We start from the raw sequence: 25,567 nt of genomic DNA, 5'->3' as shown, positions 1-25,567 counted from the left end.
GTCTGAGTGCAGGCGTGTCCTCGTAGCATGGCCAGGGCCGCAGGCGGGGGCCGGTGTCCCGGCGCTGGGCTTGTCATCTTCATTCACCTTTCCACGGGTGCGAGAGGACCTTCGGGTTCTCCGCCGGCAGGGACTTTTTAAGCTGTCACAGCTCTTGTCACAGGAACCTATCTGAGATTGTAGCAGGATCCCCGCAGCTGCTTCTGAAACCCGATTCCTCCCCTCCTGTCTCTACTTCCTCTTGGGGAAGATGGTTCCTCGTGGCCACATAGAGAGAGACTCTTCATCAGGTTTATTTGAAGACTCTTGAATCACAGCCAGTCCTTAAAAGTTCTCCTGTGGCCTGTTATCTGTAACTCTATTACCAGCTTTCCTTTCCAACAGGAAGGTCGCATTCCCTAGAGTGACCGGGCACCGTGCCCCATAATGCAGGAGCATGCCTGGTCCATGCACCTCCATACCACACGCGGCCTGCCCGGCACACAGTAGGTGCACAGTAACTCCCATCTGAAGGCAGGAACAAAAATGAATGTGCGCGTGTGCACATGCTTGTGCTTTTCATTCACATGTCCCAGGTGCCAGAAAGCTCATCTTGGACTTTATGATTTGGAATACACGCTAATTAAACTGCCCTTGCACACCGCTCCCCAGCACAGACTCCTGCAGAGCCCACTGTTCACAGACATCCAGAGCTTTCTGTTTTGTCTGCTATGGTTGATTCCCGCATCCAGTGGGGAAATGTCAGCTGTAGTGCACTGTGAACTGGGCCGGGGCCTCAGCAAGATGGCAGGGAACGAGTCCCCATCCTCAGGTAGCTTCAGGCCCCCCCAGAGAAGCCATTCAGGACCACAGGTCATGCCACCGCCATAGGGTCGGACTCTGTAACAGAGATGTAACCAGATGCTTAGGGATCACACCACTCAGCCTGCAGAGCAGGGAAGGCGGGGAGAGATGGGGAGAGTGTGTCCAGCAGCATTTTGTGCGAGATGAGTCCTTGACAGCAGACAGAGCGGTTATGAGAAGGACTGTAGAGGTCAAGACGAAAAGGTCTGGGGGAAAAAAAGAAAGCATGGTGAGTTATCGGAAGCTGAGTTGTGACCGAAGGGAGGTGATGTGAGAGACAGGGATGGAGGAGGAAATAATTCATGAGTAGATCCTCAGGCTCCACCAAGAATGCAGATTTGATCCTGGGACAGCAGGAAGCTCAAGAAAGGTTTTAATGCAGGATGAGGGCAGTGAGACTCTCAGATTGGTATTTTAGGAAAATTCCTTCTAGAAATCTTGTATGGGGGGCATTTCCTGTTAAACATTTTCTCGGTGCTGCTACACAAGCCAGAAAGAGGCCAATTTTGAGTTAATCCAGGCCTCCGTGGAGGGTTTTGTTGCGGCCATAATGTTCCCCCAACTTTAGAGGGGTGTGGGAGGTCAAGACCCCATTGATTCGGTTTGGGTCTTCAGCCTCTAACAGTTCTCTCCAGGCCTCGGTATTTTAGAGCTCAGGGTGTTCGTTATTTTTTTCAGCTAGGATTTCATCAAAGTGCAGGGAGACTGGAGCGAGGGGTGTTTCTGGCATGAACGGAAAGCCTCGAGCTCTGAAGATTGGTGGCAGCTCAAGCTTCCCGTCCCTTGAACTGTAGGAGCGCTGCAGCCCTAATTAGGCTGATCTCTGCCTTCAGAGTCTTCCGTGTGATCTGCAAGGGGAACAAGGAAGCTTTTATCTCAGAACCTTTTCAAGGTTGTCCATCACGCTCACCCGAGGCAACGGGAGCCAGGGGAAGCCAATTGACAGCAATTGAGAAAGCCCCAGGCTTCAGTGGTCGTTGAGTGGCTGACAGCTGGAAATCTACCTCATACCCAGCCAGCCCCGGGCTCACTCACCCAGTGGGAAAGAGTCGTGACTTGAGGGAAACCACTTGCTTTTTTCCCTTCATGCCCCGGCCCTGCACACACCACCACTGCTTGGCTGTACTGGAAGTGTTGATTTGGGTTGCATGTTCTTCCACCATCGGCACTCTGTTCGAAGGGCTCTCTCCAGCAGTGGGGGAGGAACTGCGGTGTGGTGCCAAGGCAAAAGTCCCTTGTAACCTCAGATCAAGAGCAGCATTCTTCCCTAACCTGAGTGTCCAGGCCTGTTAAGGTTCTCATGCTGCATTTCTTGGGAAAGATTTAGGTATTCGCCTCAGGCCAGAGGGGATAGAACAGGTTCTTTTGAAGGAACGGCTATGTTCAGGTTGCTTTCTGCAAACCATGCCTATGTTCCTCATTCCTATTTTCTTCATTTCCCGTAAAGATCCTGTAAATGTGCAAGATGATTATGCTCGTATTATTTTGCAAAGAGCTGTGTAATTCATGTGAAAAACGTTCCGGCGATATGGAAGGAAAATGAGTTAACCTCAAGAGCCACTGTGGAATCAGCTTCAGCTCCTGAGAAATCTGGTTTCTCTGAGCCCATCTCGAACTCTCCAGCAAGTGTTCTAGATGCAAAGACAAGACCTGGTAGTGAATCCAGATAGTCCAGGGTAGCAAGGAGTGGTGGTGGAGCAGACAGGTTGCGGGGAAAGAGGAGGAGGAACCGGAACTGAAAAGGGAACAGGGTTGGCCCTGGATTGGGGAACGTTTGCTCTTTGGGGAAGTGAACAGCTGCTGTTCACCTAGCCATTCCTGATCGCAGATACTGACTGAAGAGTGCTAAGGGCTGGAGGCCCCACTCTCCATGATCTTGGGCATGTTCCTAACCTCCCCATCCTCTTGCTTCTTCTGTGCAGTGCGGATACCTACCCCAAAAGGTTGATGGAGGAATCAATAGACGAATGCAGGTATAGGGCCGAGAGCAATGCCTGACACAGAGTAGGGCCTCGGGAAGCCTCAGCTGCTTGCTGCTGCTGGAGCCCAGCCCCCAACCGAGGTGTGCTTTTTAGGGAGCCTCGTTGAGATATAAGTTACAGACCAAAATTCACTCCATGTAAGGATACAATTTAACGATTTTTTAATCACATTGATAAAAGTGTGTGGGTACCACCAAGGTCTAGTTTTATAGCATTCCCATCCCCCCAGAAATCTCACTTGATACCTATTTTGCAGTCTTGGCCCCAGCCCCTAGGCATCCCAGGTTCTGTGTTCTATTCCTGGAGATTTGCCTTCCCTGGAGATAACTGGCTTCTTGGACTGTGTGATGTTCATGAGGTCCATGCACATTCACGTATCAGTACTTCATTCTTTATGGTTATTATTATTATTATTATTGCTGAATAGTGTTCCACTGTGTGGCTCTGCCACTGTTTATTCCTGCATTCACGCCTGACGGACGTGTGTGCCACTCCCACCTTTGGGCGGGTGTGAAGAGTGTGTGAACATTCCCACGCCTGTGGATGTGCACTAGAGGATGTGGGAGGTCTGTGGCTAACTCCTATAGAAGTGAGCTTGTTGGCTCATGCACATGTAGAGACCAACCGTGGAGATGGATGGCGACAGCTCAGCATCACAGCCACCTCCTGAGTTGTGCCTGTGGAGACACAAATCTACACCCACTGCTGGCCGTGAGCCCAGCAGCCACCTGGGGACAATGTTCACTCCTTTAAGGACAGCACAGGCTGAGAATGGGAGATATCATTGGGCAACTGAAATGTCTTTAATCCGGTCAGTCATTATTTATGGAACACCTGTTTTTTGTGCCAGGTCCTGGGCTCTCTAAGCTGTAACAGAAAGAACACATATGTCCCTTACCTCTCAAATAGCTGATGGAATTTGGCTCAAACCCCAATTTCAAGGCCTACAACCTGTCCCTTTTTTTTTTTGTCTTTTTTTTGCCTCCCAAATTCCTGGCCTTACTTCCTCTAGATCCCACCCCCAGACCTATATCTGCCCCTGTCTCCTTGGCTGCACACAGTTTGTGCGGAAACCCATTTGCCCTTGCTGTGTCGGGGATATAGTAACTCTACGGTTTGCCCAGGACCGGGTGTGGGGCTGGAGGAGATCCCTTCACAAACAGCCAGGAGAGAGGGCAAGCCAGCACCTCATGGGGAGGGGCGGGGGGGCAGCACCCTGTCATCTTCTCTGCTTTTTGGCTGTTTCTGGGAATCACATTTTCTCCACACTGTGACTTGGCCTTTGCGACAAAGGCAGCGCCCTTACTTCTGTTCCACAATAAGTTGTCTTCGCCTGGGCAAATGTTGCCTAGTCTCATAAAGTTCCTGATAGTAAACCTTTCTTATGAGTCACTTCCGGATAATTTCAGAAGAGTCAAATTTAGGGGAATTCGGTGACCTGTTGAAATAATTGTTCGAGAGGAATGCAGATGTTCTGAGTTCTAAGTGGGCTTGTTAACCAGGTTGGAAAACTATTAAGTCTCATCCTGGCTCTAGAAAGTCTCTCTGAAGTGAATATTATTCCTTTCTACTTTTACTGTTAAATCCCCTGTTCAGCCGCTCTATATTGTGCACCAGCTATCTGCAAAGCACCATGTTTGTGGGAAGCCAGTAGCTCCTATGCAGCCTACGAAACCCAGACCTGAAGTCCCTACTACCTGGAAGCCTTCTCTGACTGCTTCCACCACACTTCCCATCCCCACGAAGTTAATTATTTACCTACTCTGAGTGGCCTTTACATCCTGTTTGGACATCTGTTTTCTGCTGTTCTGTAATTTTTAAAATGTTGGCCTCAACATTTAAGAGCCAAAGATGTGTGCAGTGACTCCATGGGACCTCCGGGACCCCACCTTCGCTATTTCTGGCCCCCACCACGCATACTCTCAGCTCCTACCGCATGCAACTCCCTGCTCCTCTGGAAGCCTGTGAGACACTCCCTTGTCACAGCCTCTGATCCTGGTTTGCCTCTGCCTGGAATTTTCTTCCCAGATCCTTGCAAATATCCGGTCGTTTCTCAAATGCCCCTTCTCAGTGGTACTCTATCTGGACACCCTCTCCCTCAGCAGTCTCAATCCTTTTTCCTCACCTCTTTCTCTTCTAGAGTGCTTACTACCTTTGGACATATCATATAAATTTTTTCTGTCCTTCTCATTGAATATAAGGTCTATGAAGGCGGGAGTTTGGTGGCTTCTTTTTTTCACCAATACCCAAGGGCCTAGAAAACTAGAAAAGTCTCTTGCACATAGTAATAGTAAGAGCCAACCTGTAGATTGCATTGTTTATATCAGGTACTTTTTTGAACACTTACCAACACCTATGATAAAGTTTAATTTATAAATTAGGTACAATAAGAGCTTAGAACTAGAACAATTATAACAATATACTGTAACCCATATTATGAGACTGTGGACTCCATCCTCGTATCTCGCTGTGCTGCGCTCACCTGTCTTGTGATGCTGTGAGGTGACGAAAGGCCTGTGTGAGGAGACAACGTCGGGGAATGACGCAGGTGCTGTGACGTAGCCGCCGCTGACCCTCTGACGGTTTGTCAGGAGGAGGGTCATGTACTTTGAGATGACTGTTGACCCAGGGAGCTGAAACTGTAGAAAGCAAAGCTGTAAAGGAATTCAAAGGGGGGCAGTTCTGAACCCTTAGGCTTTTCTGCTTCTCAGCAAGTGTTTAGTTGAATGAATGAATCAGAGGATGGGTGAGAGGAGGAGGAGGAGACGAGGCGGGTGGGCCTTGCCATACTCGGCTGTTCTGAGGTGGGAGAAACGGAAAGCCTCTAGCCTCCCATGAACTCCCAGGCGGGCTGGTCCCTGGGCATGAGAAGAGACTTACGATTGGAACCGCTGGTTCAGTTGTGCCCTCTGGGTAGCTGGACGAGAGATGGCTTTCACAGGTCAAGTGTCATACCTCATCCAGGCTTTCAGCATGTACCCCCCGGACCTGGGAGCAAAGAAAGGTCTACCTTGGAGTATAATCTTTACCATCTCTAGGTGCCTCCTTATGAGTCACCTCATTTCGTCTCACCGGAATTCTGTAAGGACTGAAAGACCTTTGTAGACGTCAAAGCAGGCAGAGAGCTTGAGGGCCGCCAGTGGGCGTCCCCTGCTGGAGGCCACAATCCCCACACTCCCCCACACTTTCCCCCATGTCTATGTTTTGTACATTGATTAAATAATGAATATTTCAGTATCATTCTTTTCTTTCTTCCAAAGGTAGGCTTTAAAGTCTCAGTTTTTTTTTTTATGCAAACAAAAAGCAAGAATATTCTTGGGTCTTTCAAAAATTTACATCTGTGTTCCTGTGGGTCAGAAGATGAGAAGGATCTCTCTCAGCAACCTGTCCTTGAAGAGATATTCTCAAAGTGTAGCCAGCAGAACGCTGCATTGGAACCAGTGGAAAGGTTTAGGAAAAAAAAATGCAGATTCTTGGGGTACCTGGCTGACTCCATGGGTAGAGTGTGTGATGCTTGATCTTGGGGTTGTAGAGATTACTTAAAAATAAAAAAATTAAATTAAAATCCCCACACTCCCTCCTGCCTCACCTGGTGTCATGCTTACCAGGACACCTTCAGGCTCTCCAGATGGTTCACCAAGCCTTAAAAAGGTCCTGCTGCTATTTGCACTCCTTCTTATCCTCCTGGCCCCCAAGACAGACTGCTGAGAGGATGCCAAACCAGCCCATGGTGAGCCATGAGCCAGGGTGTCTGGGAACCAACAGCTCACATGAAGGTGAGCTAATAAGCCTGCCTATTGAAGGGAACCCCCTGGTTGACCAAGAAACAAGCCAGTGGGGTGGCTCTGCATAGCCTTGAGGCAACATCCCTTCATGTAGCCTCTACAGAGCCTTCTGCTGGGTTCCATCTATCCAGGGCTGCCTCGGGCTCTGCAAGTGCCCACACCCGCCACTGTACAGGGCAGGGGTCCCCCGCTCCATGGAAGGGCGAGAACAAGGAGCCGAGCGGTTGCAGAACACCTGCCGCTGACCAGCCTTTGGTCAGTTCTGTCAGCTCAGATCTGGGCCTTCCCACTGGAAGTACTTTTCCTGGTCTAACACAGTAGAACCTTTCCCCTTGTTTCAGTTTTACCCCTTGGACTGCTCCACATACCACATAAGGCCAAGAACGAGTAAGAGACCATTTCTTAAGGGTCCACCAGACCGAACAGCTGTAGGGATACTGCCCTCCGGTCTAACTGCCTGTAGACATCTGTGGAGAGATTCTGTGTTTTCTTACAAGCAATAAAAGCCGGAATTGGAGCCTTCAGCAGTGTGGGTTTCCGGCTCCCCAGCCTCATCCAGGGGTGGGCCACGCTGAGTCCTGGAAGCAGGGAGAAGAATCCTCACGGAGCCTCTAGTGATGTTTGATGTAATCTGATTTGGTTTCCTGGATGTCCAGCCATTTGGTATGCTCACACGTAGGCTTTGGTGTTGCATTTAAAATCTCTTTATGATAATGCCTAAAGGCTATAGAAGTTCTCAGATTGCTTCTAAAGAAGTAGAAGCCAAGTTGCTTGCATTAGGCAGCCAGAGAAACAACCAAAAAGCAACACTTAACCTTTTCCAAATATCTGTGCACCCACTCAGCTTTGATCAATGACTCCATTGATCATGGTGTGTTTGGTGACAGCCATCCTCACGCGATGGACAGAGTACCAAAGGGCAGCCAGTAAGCTTCTGTATGCTGCCAGGTAAGAGAGCCACAGCCACCAGTGAACTCCATGACCCAGTTCACAGTGCCATGATCTGTGCTGTCATGCCATCCCCCTTAGTAACAGCTCCCCGTCCAGGGTTACTGTGCCACCCAGGCTTAAAATGCACATGGATTGCACTGAAGATCATCACGAATCAGGTGCCTGGGTGGCTCAGTTGGTTAAGGGTCTGCCTTCGGTTCAGGTTATGATCCCAGGGTCTTGGGATCGAGTCCCACATCGGGCTCCATGGTCAGCAGGATGCGTGCTTCTCCCTCTACCCTTTACCCCACTCGTGTTCTCCCTTGTTTGCTCTCTCTCAAATAAGTAAAACTTAAAAATAAATTGTCATGAATCTGAGGAGTTAGATAGGGTCTTCCCACCGTGCATCACTTTCAGAAGGTTAGGCTGGGTCCTCATGTGTCTAAATAATCCAGTGTATTCCTAGCATCTCTGCTAGGAATATGTGAGGTCCTCTGGAGTCTTCTGTTTTCAGCTGCTTTGAATCCACTTCCGAGGTGTCTCAACCACACACAGCAAAGGGTTTCTGTCTGTTGGCCACCAAACTCACTCAGGCTCTCAACGAGTCCAGTCCCCTCATGATGAGAGTCGTGTGACGTGGAGGACCGCAGTGGGCTTGCCTTGCTCGTTGGGGTCCCCATCATTGATTGGAGAAGGCTAGAAGGGATCCTGCCCTGCGTCGCCCTTCTCAGCAGGTCACAGCATGGCCTCCTTCGGGAAAGAGGGAGACGCAGGGGCCATAGGAAGTCATCAGTATCATCACCTTCGTTTTCCTGATGAGGCAGGAGGCGCCCTCACAGCCGCTACCTGCAGAGCCTGGGTGGCATTCCCTTTGGTCTTTTCTGTTTTCTTTTGCTCACTAAAAGTAGTACAAGCACAAATTAAAAAAAAAAAAAAATGCAGGCAATACAAAAGTGCCATCTTGGATGCCGCTCTGGCCTGATTTCCGCAGCTGCACCCCGTCATTATAAGGGACCGGGCAGAGCCGGAGCCACCTGCCACTCCAGGCCCACCCGCAGCGCTCCACGAGACCAGCCCAGGGGGTTGGGGGGCCTGAAACACTTCCTATGCGGGTGCGGGTTCTGGGAGCCCAGGGCCCTGAGCTTATAAATCCACTCCTCATCCACACAGACCAAAAACAGGAAACATGAGGACAAGGGAGATATTCCAGAAGGACATTCACTGGGAAGGGAATCTCCCTACCACTCCAGACTCCGTTCCCCTCTCGGTGGCCCCCACGCCAATCAGCCAGATTCTTGTAGGAGCATATGCACCTTCATAAGCACCTTTCCAGCCTCTCCCCCGTCCCGTGCTTGGCACGCATGGAAACACACTCCACCATCCTTCGCCCGGTTTCTTTCAGTCCTCAGGATGTCCTGAAGAGGTTTCCATGTCAGTACGTGGAGATCTGTTATATTTTGGAGTATTGTATTTAAACAGCCAGTGAAATACAGCTTTTAGATTACTTCAGATCTCTTGCTTCTACTCTAACACTGCTGCTGTGATGAGCAGCTCTGAGCACTCCCGAGGGCGCGCCCGCCCAGAAACAGTGAAGCAGGCCTGGCTCTTCAGGTCTCCCGCAGGGTTGTTGCCTTCTGCGACTGGGGCAGCCTGACTAGGATTCCAGATCCAGTGTGTGAACAGAGCGAGCTCCCCGTGCGGCTAGTGCAGGAGTTCCCACTGCTCGTGCCTGCTCAGGGTACAGCCGGAACAAAAGCCTGGGGTTGCAGGGCAGAGAGCTCCCTGCTCTTTCCAGGCCCTCTCCAGCCCTGCTCGGTCAGCACGCTCATCACCCCACCTGCCCCTTCACTGAGCCACACGGGCGGCTTCCTGGCCCACCCAGGTCTTCCTGCGTTCCCTCTAGAGCCTGAAAGTCACTAGCTCTCCCCCACACCGGGCACCCCTGCAGCTGCTGGGCCACGGGCACCTCTGTCTGCCAGGTTCCTTCACCTCCTGTCACATGTCCTCAGGCTGGTTCCCTAGTGGAATTAGCGCAGCCTTAAGACTGTTTTCAAGGCCCTGACCCTGGGGTGGGGTAGGGCCCCACCCGCCCTGCCTGCAGACCCCTCCACGTCACTAGTCAAAGCTAGCGCTTGCCCAACAGTGTCCCCTGGGTATCCGCCACATTAGGTAGACACTGAAAACACCTTTGGATTTAGAGCTAAGAACAGAACAGCTGGTGAAGTTGGGGCTGGAGATGGACCTTCAGGGATGGAGGCTTCGAATAGCAGGACTGAAGGTGCCGGTAAAGAAAAGTCACCATCCCCAGCGGGCACGGTGCTGTACACATGCCATGTGTTACTGTCACCCGTAAGCCCTGTGTGGACGATACTCTTGCCCCCTTTGTGGATGAGGCAGACATGTTCCTGACCAAGGAACTCGTCCCAGAGGAGCCCGTTCCCACCAAGCCTGTCCAGCTCGCATACCTCCTGGCCTTCACCACTCTCTCCACGGGCTGCCTCTCCTTGTCTGGGCTGCTGGGCAGGCCGGGATCCCCGCCTGAGTCCTTGCTCCCTGGACTGACAGGCTCCTTTCATTGTAGGACTTCTGCCATGGGCAGGTGATGTGGCCGCCCCTGAGCGCCCTGCAGGTGAAGCTTGCTGACCCCGGCCAGTCCTGCAAGCAAGTGTGCCAGGAGAACCAGCTCATCTGCGAGCCTTCTTTCTTCCAGCACCTCAACAAGGACAAAGACTTGCTCAAGTAAGTGCTGGGGGTCATCAGGGCCAGGCCAGCCTCCAGCTCGCCTCTGGGTCATGTCGAGTTGGGCTGAGAGGGATGAGCCTTAGGGAGCAGGTTGCGGCATGGTCCCCCCACCCCGCCCACTGCCGCACTCCCCCAGAAAGCTAGACCAGCAGTTTTGTTGTTTGGTGGATGAGGTCACCTGGCACGCTGACAGATTTAGAGTTCGAACGTGGGTGTTATATTTGCAAAACTAAGGCCGGTGTTTGGAATAATAGATTGTGGAAAAGGTTCGGTGTGTTCACGTTATACCCGGGAACCGCGGGAGTGCAGATGGGCTCAGAAGCACAACCCCGGGAGTGCGAAAGCAATGAAAAATAAGGGTTGGGGGCTGGCACTGAACTGCCCACAGCAAGTCCCCTCACCACCTTCCCCCTCCTGCGGCCCCTGTCCCCTCTTTGCACTTGATTCCAGCACCGTTGGCACATGGAGCATGGCAGGGGCACAGCAGGCCTGACTGTGCTGGGTTCCACAGCAGGGAGCGGGGGTGGCATGGGAAACACAGGCCAGAGCGGGGCTTCCCGGGTGGCTGGAGTGCTTCCCCTTGTGCCTGCATTACTTGGTGCGATCCCATTCCTTTCCCTTGGCATTTGCAGACCCCAGATTTCTATGTGAGGTGTCTTCTGGCCTCTGATTCGTGACCCCTGTGAGTACTAAGTCCGTGTTCCCCGTTTTCATTACACCCACCCTGAGCCTCATCTGACTTAATCACTGAGCCCTCAAAAAGCTCTGGTGAAGAGACTTGCTGTCCCAACCCTAAATGCTCAGCAGAGCAGTGGTACCGTCCAGTCCTGAAGTGGAGATTTAAGAAATGGACTGTGCTCGCTGCTCGCGGCCTGCCTTTCTCCAGTGCTGGCTTCATGCCTCGTTGCAGTGGTCAGTCATCTGTGGTCATCTGTGCACAGATGGCTGAGCTAGCCTCGTCCTGGCCCTACATCGTCTTATTCTCAAGCATGGTATAAAACCCTTGTTCCAGAGAGAGCATGGCCTCTCACATCTCACCTGCGGGAAAGCACCTCTGAGTAGAGGTATGGAGGATGCTGGGTTTTCCCCTTCTTTTTATGTGAAGACCGAGCTCGGAGGCCACCTTGATTCCACTATTAAAACAAAGGCTAGAAGAGAGTCAGAATGGCGCTGTCCTCTGTCACCACAGAAACTTTGTGAGAGGGGGTAGTGGTCTGCTACATAAGGAAAGATGGTTCTAGAAGCTTCCTTCTCCATAGCACATATCCTGAATTCTGGTATCCTGGGAGGAGCTTCCTACTGGCTCCTTTGGCTACCTTCTGTAGCAAGGTAGCTTTTTGAGAACCCTGAGTATCTCTCTCTCTCTCTCTATGGAAGTCTGGATTTGCTGGAGGTACATTAGGGGGACAGTGCACACACAGCTGTCTCCGTGCAGTTCCCATCTCCACCTCTGGAGAAGGACAGATGAGAAGCTGCATCCTGGGAATGGAAGCCAAATGGAACTCCTCTACAGCATGGCCCTTCCTTCCCAGCCAGGCAGAGTGAGGGCTCCTGCCCAGGTCAGAGGCTCAGGACCTGGCTCAGATAGCACAGGGTCCCACATAGCCGGCCTGTCTCCGGAGCAAAGGCCTAGGTCCAGTGCAGGGATAGAAAGGGGAGCCAGTGGGTTAATTTCCTCTGTTCCATCCATCTTCTCCCCTGTAAGATTGGGGCAGCCCGTATGATGGTGAGAGAATGTACAGCTGGTGCTCAAGACAGAGCAGAACGGCCCCTTCGTCCAGAGAGCCTTGGGCCATGGAGCAGGATTAAGGCTGCCAGGCTGAGACCAGAAAAGCCAGGCTCCTCCCCAAGCCTCCCTCTCCACCTCCTCATACTCTGCAGAGCCCATTGAGGGCAGAGGGCCTCACGGAGCTGTTCCGTGGCTAAGCCCTGTGCCATGGGACTGCTTCCCAGCCCTCTCCCAAACCCCACTGTAGTCATGTGGGTTTTCTCCCAAGGAGGCAGCACTGAACGCTAATTCCGTAATAAAGCTGTCTGAGATTAATTCCCTGAATGTAAGAGGCCTGTTGAACACCTTGTTCCTGCATTTGTAAATACCGATAATGCTGTAAAGCCCCAGCTATCTGGCAGTCTGTTGAGGGCCGCTCCATATGAGGCAGTCCTGACTCATCCATATTCGTGGCCAGTTAGCAAAGTGAGTGGCTCCTACAAGCCCGCGCTACTCTCTCTTCTCCACCTTGGGGCCGGGTTCTCCGCTTAAGCTCCTTTTAGTCTTTGGTGCCCATGACCTTGAAGAACTGTCTATCCCTACTGTGTAGTAGGAAATAATATCACATAGGTCAGGCCCTTTGGAGTTTCCTGTGCTGTCATCTAGAATCAGGGGCAGTGAGGCAGCTGGTCGTGGAGCTCCCGTTCACACCGGGCACAGTGTAAGTGCTGTGGGGTGCCCCGGACTCTCATGCCCGGAACATGCATGATTCAGGCACAGACCAGGGGGCGGGGGTCCAGAGGCAGAGGCCCGGGGAAAAGCCAGAGTCCAAGTTGGGGTGGCCCCATCGGGAGGACCTTGGCTCCATAAGTAGGGACATGTGTCACTGTGACACCTTATTTATAATTTTGCTACCTTTTCAAGTTACAACTTCTAAAATATTAAATGATCGAGTTGGGCATTTCTTTTTGAAGTTGGGGAATTCTAAACCATGAAGTCTAGACCGTGAGCACTTTGGCGCCTGAGTCAGAGAGGTCATGAGTGAGTTTGGAGGACTTGGTGGATTTAGGGCAGGAACAAGCAGGGCAGGGGCTGAGGGAGGGGAAGAGCTCAGGGGCAGGGAGGAGGGGAGGAGTTTAACCAGTAGGTGGGGTCCTCCTGGCATCCCTTCATCCTGTGTCCGTCTGTCTCAGGAAGGACGAGTTGTTTCTACCTCTCAGGACATAGGCAGCCGCATGGGAAGGTGGTCAGGAGCTGTAAATGCGAACCCAGGGCCGCTGGGCCTCAGAAGCCCCCTCCCATCCTGTACGAGGCCAGCTGCGGGGAGGTCAGCACCTTTGGGCCCTACAGAAAGGAAGCAGCGGTGTGCTTGGGGTCTCTGAGCAGAGTGAGAGTGTGTGTGGCCAAGTGTGTGTGTGAGAGAGGCGGACAGACATCACAACAGGGAAGCAGAGGCAATACCGTGTGCGCTCTGAAATGGGAAGAGATTCACCAGTGGGGAGAGGGGAGGCTGGTTTCCAGACACACTCCAGCAATGGGGGAAAATCCCCTCAGCTCTCTGACTCTGGCCCGAGGATGGTAGAGTGCTCCTCCTGCCTGCCTGGGGCTGTGGGACAGGGACTGGCACGCTCATCGGAGGGAGCGCCCCCTGGGGGCCTGGTGGTGCGATGGCCTCCACAAGTGTCTGGAGCCGTCTGCGCCCATGGCCCCCATCCCCTGAACATTCAGTGAGCTGCCCTGTGACGGGTCACCTGTCGTGCTGGGGACTGTGCCCTTTGTGGTGGTCTCCAGATATCATCCGTAGGCAGGCTTCTTCCACGGTGGCCTCAGCAGAGATGTGTTCACGGACACGTGCACGTGTGTGCTCACTCCCGGGAGCACGTGCTTAGAGGCTGCCTGGGTGACCCGGGGCAGGAGCCGGAGGGTTTCCGCATGGCTCCTGTTAGACACCCGCCGTGGGGTCTGAGAGTTGGAGAGCTTTCCACACCTCTGGTTAGCAGTGCACAAGGCACCTGGCTTGAGTTAAGACATAGCAGCTGCTCTAATTCACCTAAACAAATAGATAACCTAAGCCTCTGTAATTCTAAAGCTCTGCTCCATATGGAATCCTGTAGTGCACAGCTGAGTTCTGGAGACCCCTTTCTGCAGGTAGGCCAGCGGGGGTATCCTGCGGAGGACCTGGTAGCCCCAAATCTCTGACTCACTTTTTTTTCTTTTTTCTTTTTTCTTTTTTTTTTTTTAAGGAAATCCATAAATCCGCACTTCCTGCCCTTGTTTTCACGGTCTGTGACCTTCCTAGCCTGGGTGCCTACGTCTCCCAGCTGGCACACCATGGCCAGAGGAGTTAGGGCGGTTGGAGAGGTCGTAGAGCTCCCCGGTGACTGCAGGAGCTGCCTACAGTGGGATCCTCACCCTGTTAGCAAGAGTGGAGATCTCAGGGAACAAAATGGAGATGGTTGGCACATTCATGGCACGGGGTGAGGGAGGGAGGTGGCAGAGCCCATCCCGTGTCTGCCCGGCCAGGGTGACCACGATGACGATGGTGATGGTGGCAGAGCCACATTCTGCCAAGTGCTCTAGGAGCACTGATTTCCGCACCTCCTCCCTGAGTTGAGGATTCTCTGTCCCCACTGTACTTAAGGGGCAACTGAGGCAAAGGGAGGCTCATACAGATGAAGTCGGGACTCAAACTCAGGACTGTGCGGCCCCCCTACACTCTCTTCTTTGAACTGGTCCCACCTGGCATTTGGGACGCTGTGCTGGACACCTGCTGAGGCATTCTTGCTCTCGGGGCCATGGGGTGGCTGGGACCAGTGTATTCAAGGCCAGAGGAGAAAGGACGTGGCTCTTGTTTGAGATCACATGCCGGTGCTGTTGGTTACCCCCAGCCCCACAGGCAGTGGCCCCAGTTTCAGGAAGCAAAGCCACCACGGTCTGGATCTCAGCTGTGGGAAGAAGATGGCAGGAGGAGCAGGAGCGCAGGTTTGTAGTCAGGGCTTGGATTCCCAGTCCTGCGTCCGGCCCGGCAGTCCTGAAGCCTCAGACACGTAACTGTCGAGAAGGGGGAGGGAGGGAGCCTGCTATGGCCATGGACCAAGGTGACTGCAGAGGTCCAGTGACTTGAAGCCCTGGGACCCCCACCATCCGCCAGAAGAGCATCTGATGGGAGACTAAGGCCATGTCACATGAATCCTTTTAAACCACCAATAAAAATATTAAACAGAGTTCTTCAGAATATTTCAATAATGCCTGTCTTTGCCCCACTCTCACCCCTCTGAGATAACCATTGTTAAAGCTTGAGGTGGTAGCCCTCTCGAATTTCGAAGTGCATACACGTACAGGTTGGTCCCCGGCATCTCCTCCTGTCACTTGCCTTCCTCGAGGACAGCTCTCCGCGCTGGTTCTTGCATTTCTGCCTAATTCTTTCTCAAGGGCTGCGGGGACCTCCGAAAGCACAGACGTGCTGCAAACCCTTCAGCCCTTCCTTCCCCACTGGGTGAGTATTCGGGTTATTTCCATCTTGTCTCCCTTACAGCACTGCTTCGGTAGGCAGCCTTGAACACACATTCCCGCACACATACCTTTCTCAAGCCTGGACTCCTGGTGGGAGAGCATTGCTACGTCAGAGGGTGACTACCATTTCCTTTTTATGACAGGTGACCCCAGTGTGCTCCCCACACCGCAGGAGGCAGGCCAGAGAAGCCAGTGACAAGACTGTTTCTGCCTCTCCAACACTCATGCCTTTCTCTTCCTTTTCAGGTATGAGGTGATCTGCCAAAGCTCGGAGCTGACCAAGGACATCCTGGTGCCCTCCTTCGACCCCAAGAACAGGCACTGTGTGTTTCAAGGTGACCTCCTGCTGTTCAGCTGTGCGGGCGCCCACCCCCGGCACCAGAGGGTCTGCCCCTGCCGGGACTTCATCAAGGGCCAGGTGGCTCTCTGTAAAGACTGTCTATAGCGGCCCCTGGCTCGGCCCCGCACTCACTCTGCGGGGGGGAGACAGGGGCTCCAACCCCAACGGGACAGGGCCGGGGGGCAGACATCATGTCATTCAGGGACTCTCCCCAGAGCCTGAACTTTATGCTGGGAGGTTTCAATTTGGTATTGCTCCTTCTGTGGCCCAAGCACCAACAGCGGAATCCTCGCCAAAACAGAAGGAGCAGACGTCAGGGCAGGAGCCTGGCTTCTCCTTGGCACAACTTCCTTTTTATTTCTTGAGGAGACTGTCACTGCCGCTGCTCCAAGGCAGAAAGAGAGTCTCAAGATTCGTTGAAAACAGAACCAGAGGAGGAATGGAGCTTGTCGGAAAGAACTTTCTAAGGCAACATTCCTAAACCCATTAACTTATTTATTTGGGAGGGAGGGAGGGGGAACAGAGAGGGCAAAGAGGGACTGATCATACGTCTTGTTTCTCTGATTTCCCACTGTTTACTGTCCGCCTTCACTGTATTATTACTCCTGTCTGCTTCCAAAAGGAAGCAGGAGGGAGACAGGGTGCACTGTGGGGCTGGTGGCTCACTTGAGGGCAGCTGCGGGGACCTAGCTCCTCAAAGTGGATAGTAGCAGAACAAAAGAAAGTCTTGTGTATGCTTGACAGATGGCAGCTAGAGGACAGGCACCTCCTGGGCATGGGGGGAACAGACCCGTGTTGTCCTGAAAGCCCAGCCAGGGACCAAAGATGGGGCCATTTTGCAGTGAAAGCTCCTTTCCTCAACCCTCCCCCTCCTACCCCCGTCACACGCATGCACGTGCGCACACCTTGGCCCCACACCTTTCCTTTAGGAGAGGAAAACAGGATTGGGGAATTGATATTTGCTGGTTGGTGGTGAATCCACCCTCTCTCCAGTGCCACTAGAAGGAGGAAAGTAGAAGCATGGGTCACGCTTGTTTACTCCAAGCGTGTGATCCGAGCTGGGGTGTGGACAGGCGTGAAGCTGGCCCCTTAGAACCAGTGACGCCACCACAGCTGTGCTCCAGACAGGTGGGCTTGTATTCTATTCCTTCTTGTGTCTCCTGTCACCAGAGTTGCAGGAAGGAGGCTCTCCATGGCCCTGATGTTGGCAGGGGGAGCAGGGGCAGGCCGGCTGAATGTGGTGTGTGGTCCTGGCAATCGCCCGTGGGTGAGAGTGCATGGGTGTGTGTCTCGCATGGGGCTGGAGTCTGATGCTGGTTCTTACTTGAGGCTGGAGTATTCAGGGGGGGGTGGCATCCTGAGTTGGCAGGTTGGCCCAGTCAGACTCACTGGATGTCCCCTGCTAACCCCGGAGTTCCCCACTGTCCACCATGATGGGAGCTTCCTGCCCCCCACCGGCCCTGCTTCAGTGCTCTGGCTGGAAGTGCGCATTTTTCCTGCGAAGCCCCTGGCATCTCCAGGCTGGTAACGGTGAGCCCTCTTCTCCTCCTTGCAGAACATCCCAGTCATGAGCTGTGGCCTGAGCCCCCCAGCCCTCCCTGGTGGCTGAGTGCCTTGGTCACCTAGCACCATGCTCCGCCCCTGCACCCTTGCTGCCTGCACCCTGACTGCCATCCGGGACAGCCAGCCCAGCCTCCGCCCCACAGGACAGGCTGGCAGGGCTCACGGTTGGGTGGGCCTTCGGGAAGGGAGCTAGATCAGGAATCCTGCCTCTTGCAGACCACGGGGCCTGTGGAGCCTTTAGGTATGGGAAGTTAGACTGTTCCTGCTTCTCCATTCTTCCGTGGTGGGTAAATAGTATCAAGTGCACAGCCAGCCTTTTTTTTCCCCTTAGACTCTCGGTTGGTCTGAATGTCCCCTCTAACACCAGACAGTGAAGGGGGTGAGGAGCAGCAGCTTTCAGGTGGCCCCTGAGCACATGTGACAGGGAGAGCTCCGATAGGGAGACCTCTGCCCTGAGCGGTGCTGGGACCCCTCCGGAACTCGCCGAGAGCACCCTCTGCCTGAGCCCCGCAGCAAGGGCGTGTGAGTTGAGGGAATCTTGGTGATCCGGTGTGTGTGTGTATATATATTAATGTTCCTGCAAGTTTTGCAAGGGCAATTCCTGCTGTAGGAAAACTGTCTTCTGTGTTGTTAGGAACTGCTTTTCCCTATGAATGGGCCTCTGAGTTTCTTGTGGCAATTCCGTTGAGCTCCCAGGGCTACAATCCCTGGGCCAGGGCCGCCCTCTGCTGGGCTCTTCTGGGAGCTTCCAGAGGTGAGGCTGTCATGCAGGCGTTGGGCCAGCAGGGGGAGCCTGCTGGCCGAGACCGGATTTCTCTCGCTGGGCCCGATGAACCAACCCGTTTTGCAGAGCTGTTTCAGTAAGCCTGGGGACTCAAAGACAGGAAGCTGCGGGGATTGTTTGTGGCTATCCTGTTTGCTGAGCTCAGGGCCTCTCAGCCTCCCTATTCCTTTCCTCTCCATCAGGACTCAGGTCTAGCAGGCCGGCAGAGCCCTTCCCCGCGCTTGAAGATCCCTGTGGCACCCCCCGACTCCTACAGTCCAGTAGTGGCCAGAAGTACCTGGAGTTCCGCAGGTGGGGCTGCTGCTCTGGGGGCAAACCTGCACTCCAGGTGTCTGGGGCTTTAGAGGTAGAGGCAGTGACACCCAAATGTATTCAGCTCCCAGGCCACCACCCCCAGGGGCCCAGGTCTGATCAGTGCCCTACCCCCACCCCCCAAGGGGAGACTAGGGAGGAGGCCTCCATCCACCCTGTGTGGAAGGGGCACCGGGGCTGGCTGCCCTGGGAGAGGACTGTGCCTCTCAGGACAGCTGGGAGCCTCTGGTGGTGTTGCTACTGCCATCTGAACAGAATCCTAAACCAGGATCCTTGTCTTCCTATGTCATAAGCATACCTTGCCAGTTTTTGTCCATTTTCTTTTCCTTAGTAAAATTTGGTTCCCTGCCCCCCGCCACTGTGATCTTACCGAATTCTTAAACATGAGGGAAATATATCTAATTTATTAAAAGAGAGAAAGCTTTCCTTTGAACCTTAAACATTTTTGGGAGTGAAAACTCCGGAAAGGGGAAGCACACTTCTTTTAATGCCAGTAAACACCTCCTTTATTTCATGTAAGTAATTTGATTTGCACATGTACAAATGGAGAAACTTTTTGCATTTTTGCTTGGACTGGGTTTTGGTCACTGCTTTAGTTTGCTTCTGTGTGTGTGTTTGCTTTATGTTGATATTTATTGTTTCTCTGATGGGCCTTTTCACTTTTCTTTGGGGTTGGTTTTTAGAATCTTGGTACCATTTAAGATAGGACACTTCCTTGTGTCACCGAGGATGCTCAGGCTGGGCACCAGAAATACCCTCCCAGCCCCCTAGGCCACAGCCTCTGTGCTCCTGCACCCCCATGAGGCAATGAGAACCCCCAAGAGAAGGTCTGGCTTCCTCCCGGGCTGCTGGCCACATCTTTGGATCTGAGGAGAGCTGGTCGCCAACAGGCTGTGCTCCCTGCAACTCAGGCACCCTGGTGATGTGTGGCTGCGGCATGAGTCCAGTCCTACCTGTGAGGTTGCACTGGGAAAAAGCAGTCCCCACTTGATGTGATTATCATAAGGGGGGAAAGAACATGCAACCCCTGCTGTTTCCTCAGGAAACACGAGGTTTATTTGAGTAAAGGTGATAAAATTGTATGCTGTGTACAGGTGGGTTTGTGCTTTTGAGACCAAGGCAGGCCACCGGATTTCTCCAAGTTGGTGTACCTACATTGTGTATATAATTGGGACAAATACCACCTTTTCCCATGTCCCCAAAATCTTTGATTTAAAAAAAAAGTCTATTTTGTTAACGACAGGCTCGGTTGTATTATCATCCCAAGCCTGGATTTCTTTATTTATTTTAAAATATTTTAATTTCCACATTGGCTTCATTCTAATCCCATCCATCCCTGTAGGGCTGCAGAGCATCTCCGTGGGAAGAGAGGGATGGACAGAAGGAGATTCAGACTTCTTTGGGGAGGTGGGGATTTCCTACCTGGAAAGCTGAGGGTGAGTTCTTTCATTCCTGTTGGCTTCAGCAAAAACTGGAAGCTTAGGTTTTTCTAGCAAAAGGCCAAATTAGCTGTATAGTCTCAGATGCAGAATCAAGTTACCCGCGCTTTCTTAGCACTTAGGGTTTTTGTGAGGATTCAGTGTTTAGCCGTGTCTGGCACATAGTAAGCCCTCGTAAATGTCAAATATTGTTATTATTAGCATTTCATAAAATTTGAGAAATCAAGAGCTAAGTTATACCTCCATGAAAATACTCCTCCAAGTTGATGGAATGTTTTAGGAATTTCTGTTTTGAGATGTCCAAATCCCGTGCCCATCCTGCTGGTTGAAATGTTACTGTATCCCCGAGTGCACTGACTGATTTGCAAATATGCCTGACTTCAGCCCCAGAGGGAACTAGACTGTAAGAATGTGTAAACTGGAGACGAAAAGGGTGACCCAGTGTTGGACCTCACCCCACTGATATCTTCTGGACAATGCTAGGGTTCTTCTTTGTAGAACTTTTTGAGCTAGAATTAAAGCAAGTTCTCAGATAGACTGTACCCCTTAAATCAGTTAAGTATATTCCTCTGAAATGAAGTAATAAAGACTTCCTGTGTTTTATTTAAGGAGAAAGGAATGACCAGTTGAACTTTGTCATTCCCTAGGAAGTCTCTTTGCTGTTCCCTGCTGGCCGGGGCAGCCCCTCCACAGTCCAACCCACAGGGATCAGACCCTGGGCTGGTTAGCGGTCGCGCGTCTGTTTGGCCCCGTTCTCCGAGAAGACCCACCTCCCCCCCAACCCAGCTCGGCCAGCCTGGGGACCCCAAAATGATCTGACCACTCAGGTGGAGCTATGGCAGGCAGGGAGGTTGGGGGGTACAGAGTGTCTTCAGAACCGCTCCCAAGTGGCTGCTCAGTGATGTTTTCCCAGATCACCTAAATACCAGTTTGCCTTTTGTTTTATGGGGGGTTTTGCGGCTTTCTTCCCTGTCGTAGAGTTTTATCTTCTATCTCGGCACTATTCTGGATAGACTGCAGTTGGGAGTACGGATGAATTTGCTGGGGTCCAGGGTCCTTCTAAGTTCCTTTGTGTTCTTTAGGGGAATCGGCAGTCTTCTATGTTTGTGGGAATAAGATTGGAATTCTCCTTCTTCAGAGCTTCGTTCCGTCTAACCCCAGATTCTGTGATGCTTTAGGACCACCCCCCACCCCAGCAGCTGGTGAGGCATGGCAGAGGGCAGCTGTGTGCTCCTATGGTCGGGGGGCCCATGTCGGGGGACAGGTGTGGGTGCTCAGACAGGCGGGCAACGCCACAGGCCTCGAAAGCCTTGCTGGGAACAGCAGGACGGGACCTTAGTGGGGGCCGCCATCTCCGCCAAAGACAAGATGGAGCAGACCTGGGAAGCACGTTGCTCACTGTCATGCCCAAGTATTCACGGGACAAGGGCAGAATGATCAATGCCAAAGGAGAAGGTGCCATCTTTTCTATTGTAGTTGCTATCCCAACCTTGATGTCCTTAAGCTAACGGCCGTTTGCGTGTATGTCTTCAAAGAGCTCCTGGTACAACCGTTTTCTGCTGTTCACCTCCGGGGTTACGTAGTGCAGGATTCTGCAAGTAAGGTGTCGCTGTCCACATGTACTGTACCTGCATAGAGAAGACTGCTTTGTTTTCCAATGTTGTAGAGAAAACTAGGGAAAACTTTATTTTTCAATAAACTTTTGTTGTGTGACAGGTGGCAGTGGTTTTTGGGGGTCTGGGCTGGGTGCAGGGTCAAACCAAGGACAAACCCAGCGGCCTCCTCCAATGCCAGCATCCACTGATGACGGCCACCCGTCATCGCAGACACCCTGCAGGAAACACTGATGAGAAGGTACGTGACAGGAGTGGGGAGGGAACGGTTTTACCCTCGAGGAGTCTTTCCCTTAGGTGGCATCCACTGAGACTCGTTTCAGAGCCGCTCCCCGCGTCCTGCATTCACCTACAGGGAACAGAATTGGAGAGAGGACTGGACGGCTTTTCTTGCGGGGAGGGGGGAGTGCAAAGAGATACCCTGGAAAGAAGGAAGGTCATGTCCATGCCCACACCAAGGGCTTGTCTGAAATCATGCTGGCGAGTGATGGCCGGCCTCTGGGAAGGCAGCAGAACTCTTGGCTACTGCCTGGAACGCAGACACCATGCAGTCCCTGTCATGCCTCTGTGGGGCACAAGTCCCCACACGTGCCAGTCAAAACTGGAGTGCTTATGTTTGAGGGGTACTCCATCACAGCTTCCTCTCCTGAAGCTTCCACAGCATATGCCGACACAGTGAGAAAAGAAATCTTCCGAATCTTGCATTTCCCAGACTTACTCATACAGTCAACTCTTTTTTCCACGTGACCTATTAACATCCCAGGCAACACTCCTCAAAATGCCTTCCAAGGAACCACGTGGGGCGTGTCAGATTGAATCAAGGTCAGTGATGCCTCAGAATGAACCACCTCCCCTCAGTGAGCCAGAGACAACCCCCAGGCACACCACCAAATCACCGTGCAGCCCCCCCACCTCACAGGGCGCACAGTGCCTCTTGGGACGGTCCTTCAGGGTCTCCCCCCTCACCGCCAAGGGACCCCGTCCACAGCTTCCTCCATCCACAACAGAAAACCCGCCTGGGACAGTGAGAACGCTTCAAGATAACCTCCCCGTACCATACAAAACAGGTAAAGGTCTTTATTGGTCGGACACTGTCGCCTGGACGAGCAGCAGCTCCAGAGATACAGAATGTTGTGTGCTGGGGGAACATTTTTACAGTCTACACCTAACATTACATTAAGAGAACATCTTGTTCCTTACAGAGGGGCCATCTCTAACAGACTGTAATGTACCATTACCACTTAACACAGCATATAGATATATGCATATATGGATAGATTATATAATTATTTATTACAAATAAACTGTCATTTCACATCTCTCAAAAATGGATCCTGTTTTTACATGTAGGTTCAGGTTCTGAATGTACAAGACAGGGTCATGTGCTTAGTTCAACCATGCAAAGCTCATATGTGGGTCATGAAGTACTTTAAAAATAGAATGGTCTCCTTTTGGACAAATCTGTTTAGAGTCAGGATTAGTAAAACAGTATGAAACTAATGAAATACCTTGATAGAAATTAGGAAGTGATCTGTACTGATGGTTCTGGGCATGTCAAGGGGCAAGGGACTAAAGGGACAGTCTTCCCTTAGAATCTGCCAGAAGACACAAGACTCTGGACCGGGAGGGGCTACCGGGGGTCCAGAGGAGGTGGGTCTGGTCACTTGCTATCCATTTCAGGCTTAGAGCACCGCAGAGGAACTTTCTGCCAAGTAAAGATCTTACCTTACCCACAAGAACCTTTTTTACTGCAGAGAATAGAAAAAGGTCAGTTCTCACTGGAGGAGGGGGTGGAGCCTGTCCCCGCTCCTGTGCGCATTGTCCTGACACAGTTGATGGGGGCAGTGGAGCAAGAGGGAGCGGTGCCGACTGACCTGCTGGGCAGATCTTGTTCCCATGAACACAAACTTGCCAAGAAAGAAACTGGATGTTCAATGAAATATTGGCACCATCTGCCTGTGTAGAAACCTCGTTGTCCTGACGGTCTTGGTGCGGACGCAGAGCAGCCGGCCCAGGCCCTGCTGGCCACTGTCACTCGAACATCTCATAGTGGCGGGTCTGCCTCACCCTGGGCACCATGTCGATGAGGAGTCTGCAGAAAGGAAACACCAAGGTCACCCCCTTGCGGGTTTGGGGAAGGAAGCAGAAGGCTTTTTAGAAATTCTCATTTCTATACCATAAAATTCAAACTTTTCAAGTAAACAGTTCAGTGCATTTTAGTATGCCCAAAGGTGGTAACCACCATCTAATTCCAGAACCCTTCTGTCACCCAAAGAAGAAACCCCATGCCCCACTGCAGTCATTCCCCAGGCCCCCTGCAACCTGCTGATCTACTTCTGGTCTCCCTGCTCTGGCCTCTCCTGGGTATGTCCTCTCCATGGAAACACCTAACCCATGGCCTTTTCTGACCGGCTGCTCGCATCTGGTTCCGTGTTTTCAAGGATCATCCACATTGTGGCCTGAAGCAATGCTTCATTCTTCTCAGGGCTGAGGACTACGCTGTGATACAGCTCTACTACAGTGATCCATTCATGCATTTAACAGACTTCTGGGTTGTGCCTACTCTTTGGCTACCATCAGTAACGTTGCTGTGATCATTCACACAGGAGTCCTTACGGGACGCGTGTTTTCCTTTCCCTGGAGTAGACTCCAAAGAGTGACACCTGCTGGGTCAAACGGGAACTCCAGCATTAGCAGGGCGTGTGGGACGACTCTGCTGTCTCCAAAGCAGCCATTCCATGGTCCGTTCCCACCAGCCCCATCCTGGCCAACCCTGATGGTCCGTCTTCCTTATTACAGCTGTCCTCATGGGAGGCAGGAAGCGCCTTAACAATGAAAAACCCAGTGCCTTTCACAAACGGTTCTCCCAAAGGCCGACTCCAGCCTGGATGCTGGAACACACAGTGATGCCTGCACAGCGCGTCCTCAGTGACAGGACTCAGGCTAGGTTTACCCCCGAGTGTGGCCCTTCTGCAGTGACACGTTCCTTTCGGAAAAAATGCTTTAAGTGGGGTCTGGCGGACTGGTGCTGCTGGGCCCTGCCCCCTGGAGCACCCCATAGGGCAGGAGGCACTTGACCTGTGAGGACACCCCACAAACGTGCCCTGCCCGTGTATCACTATGACCCTTGTGAGAGAGAAAGGAAGACCACAGGAAAAGGCTGCGCGCAACGAAAATGCTGGGCCCCTGCTGGGGGCGTTTCTTGTCGTCTGAACTCACCTGGGCTCAGAGGGGTCATAGGGACAAGGCATGACAGTCAAGAGTGCCAACTCAGCCACTCGTGGCTCCTGGGAAAGCAGAGACAAAAGGAGCACTTACTTGACCCCGTAGGCAAAGATGGTGAGGCCGATCAGCACACCGATGCTGCCGTCCAGGTACCAGACTGCCGCATTATGCTTGAACACCTCTGCGCTCAGAAGGATGGAGAAGCCCATCACGCCGCCCACGAGGGAGTTAAACCCTGGAGAAACAGCAAGGAGAGGCTGAGGGCAGGGCCAGGAGAACTTTCTTAGTCACCTGTGAGACACCCCACCCCACCCCAATGCCAGGAGTGCCTCGGCTTCCCAGGCTCCCATCCCTGCTGAGCCTGCAGGGTCTGGGACAGTGTCTGCACCCAGGAGATGTTCAGATCCTCAATGACTCAATGTCTGCAGGCCCGAGGACTGGGCTGGGATCCTCTCAACCCTCTGAAGTCCGACCATGATCCCACTTGGCCAGTGAGAGTTCGAGGTTCAGCAGAGAGGTGAAACACTATGACCGGAGGAGTCCCAGGTTGAGGGCGAGGCTGGGACTCTCCCCACACCCACATCCTTTCCCTCCAGGGCCTCCCATCAGCTGAGCATTTTCAGTGTCCAGGAGAGGAAGTGCTGAGTCTAGAATTTGCGGTGGGGTGGCAGAAAAGGCAATCAAACAGAACTGGGGCAAACAGATACTGACCAGCCTCTCCTCCCACTTAGGGCACCACCTTTGGTCCCCACTTCATTTGACCTCTGAGTTTTCAAAAGCCACATGGG

The 25,567-nt window shown here is 52.5% G+C and overlaps 2 protein-coding genes across 4 annotated transcripts in view; one reads left to right on the top strand and one right to left on the bottom strand.

Annotated features, from left to right (window-relative positions):
* Positions 1-21,654, top strand: part of MGAT5 (alpha-1,6-mannosylglycoprotein 6-beta-N-acetylglucosaminyltransferase) — a 351,528-nt gene extending 329,874 nt beyond the window's left edge. For all 3 annotated transcript variants that reach the window (XM_047722524.1, XM_047722521.1, XM_047722522.1), the window contains 2 exons: positions 10,122-10,279; positions 15,750-21,654. In XM_047722524.1, coding sequence (XP_047578480.1) covers positions 10,122-10,279; positions 15,750-15,948 — 357 coding nt within the window. In that variant the 3' untranslated portion in view covers positions 15,949-21,654. The remainder of the gene's footprint in view (positions 1-10,121; positions 10,280-15,749) is intronic.
* Positions 21,655-23,435: 1,781 nt separating this feature from the next.
* TMEM163 (transmembrane protein 163) overlaps positions 23,436-25,567 on the bottom strand; it is a 229,342-nt gene continuing 227,210 nt past the window's right edge. The window contains exons 7-8 of the mRNA XM_047722525.1: positions 24,873-25,014; positions 23,436-23,646 (exon numbers count right to left, since the gene is read on the bottom strand). Coding sequence (XP_047578481.1) covers positions 23,586-23,646; positions 24,873-25,014 — 203 coding nt within the window. The 3' untranslated portion in view covers positions 23,436-23,585. The remainder of the gene's footprint in view (positions 23,647-24,872; positions 25,015-25,567) is intronic.

The sequence above is a fragment of the Lutra lutra genome, chromosome 3 (genome assembly GCF_902655055.1).
Source record: "Lutra lutra chromosome 3, mLutLut1.2, whole genome shotgun sequence".
Taxonomy (NCBI): Eukaryota; Metazoa; Chordata; class Mammalia; order Carnivora; family Mustelidae; genus Lutra; species Lutra lutra.
The sequence above is the reverse complement of the archived record's forward strand: the minus strand, read 5'-3'. Positions and strand labels throughout refer to the sequence as shown.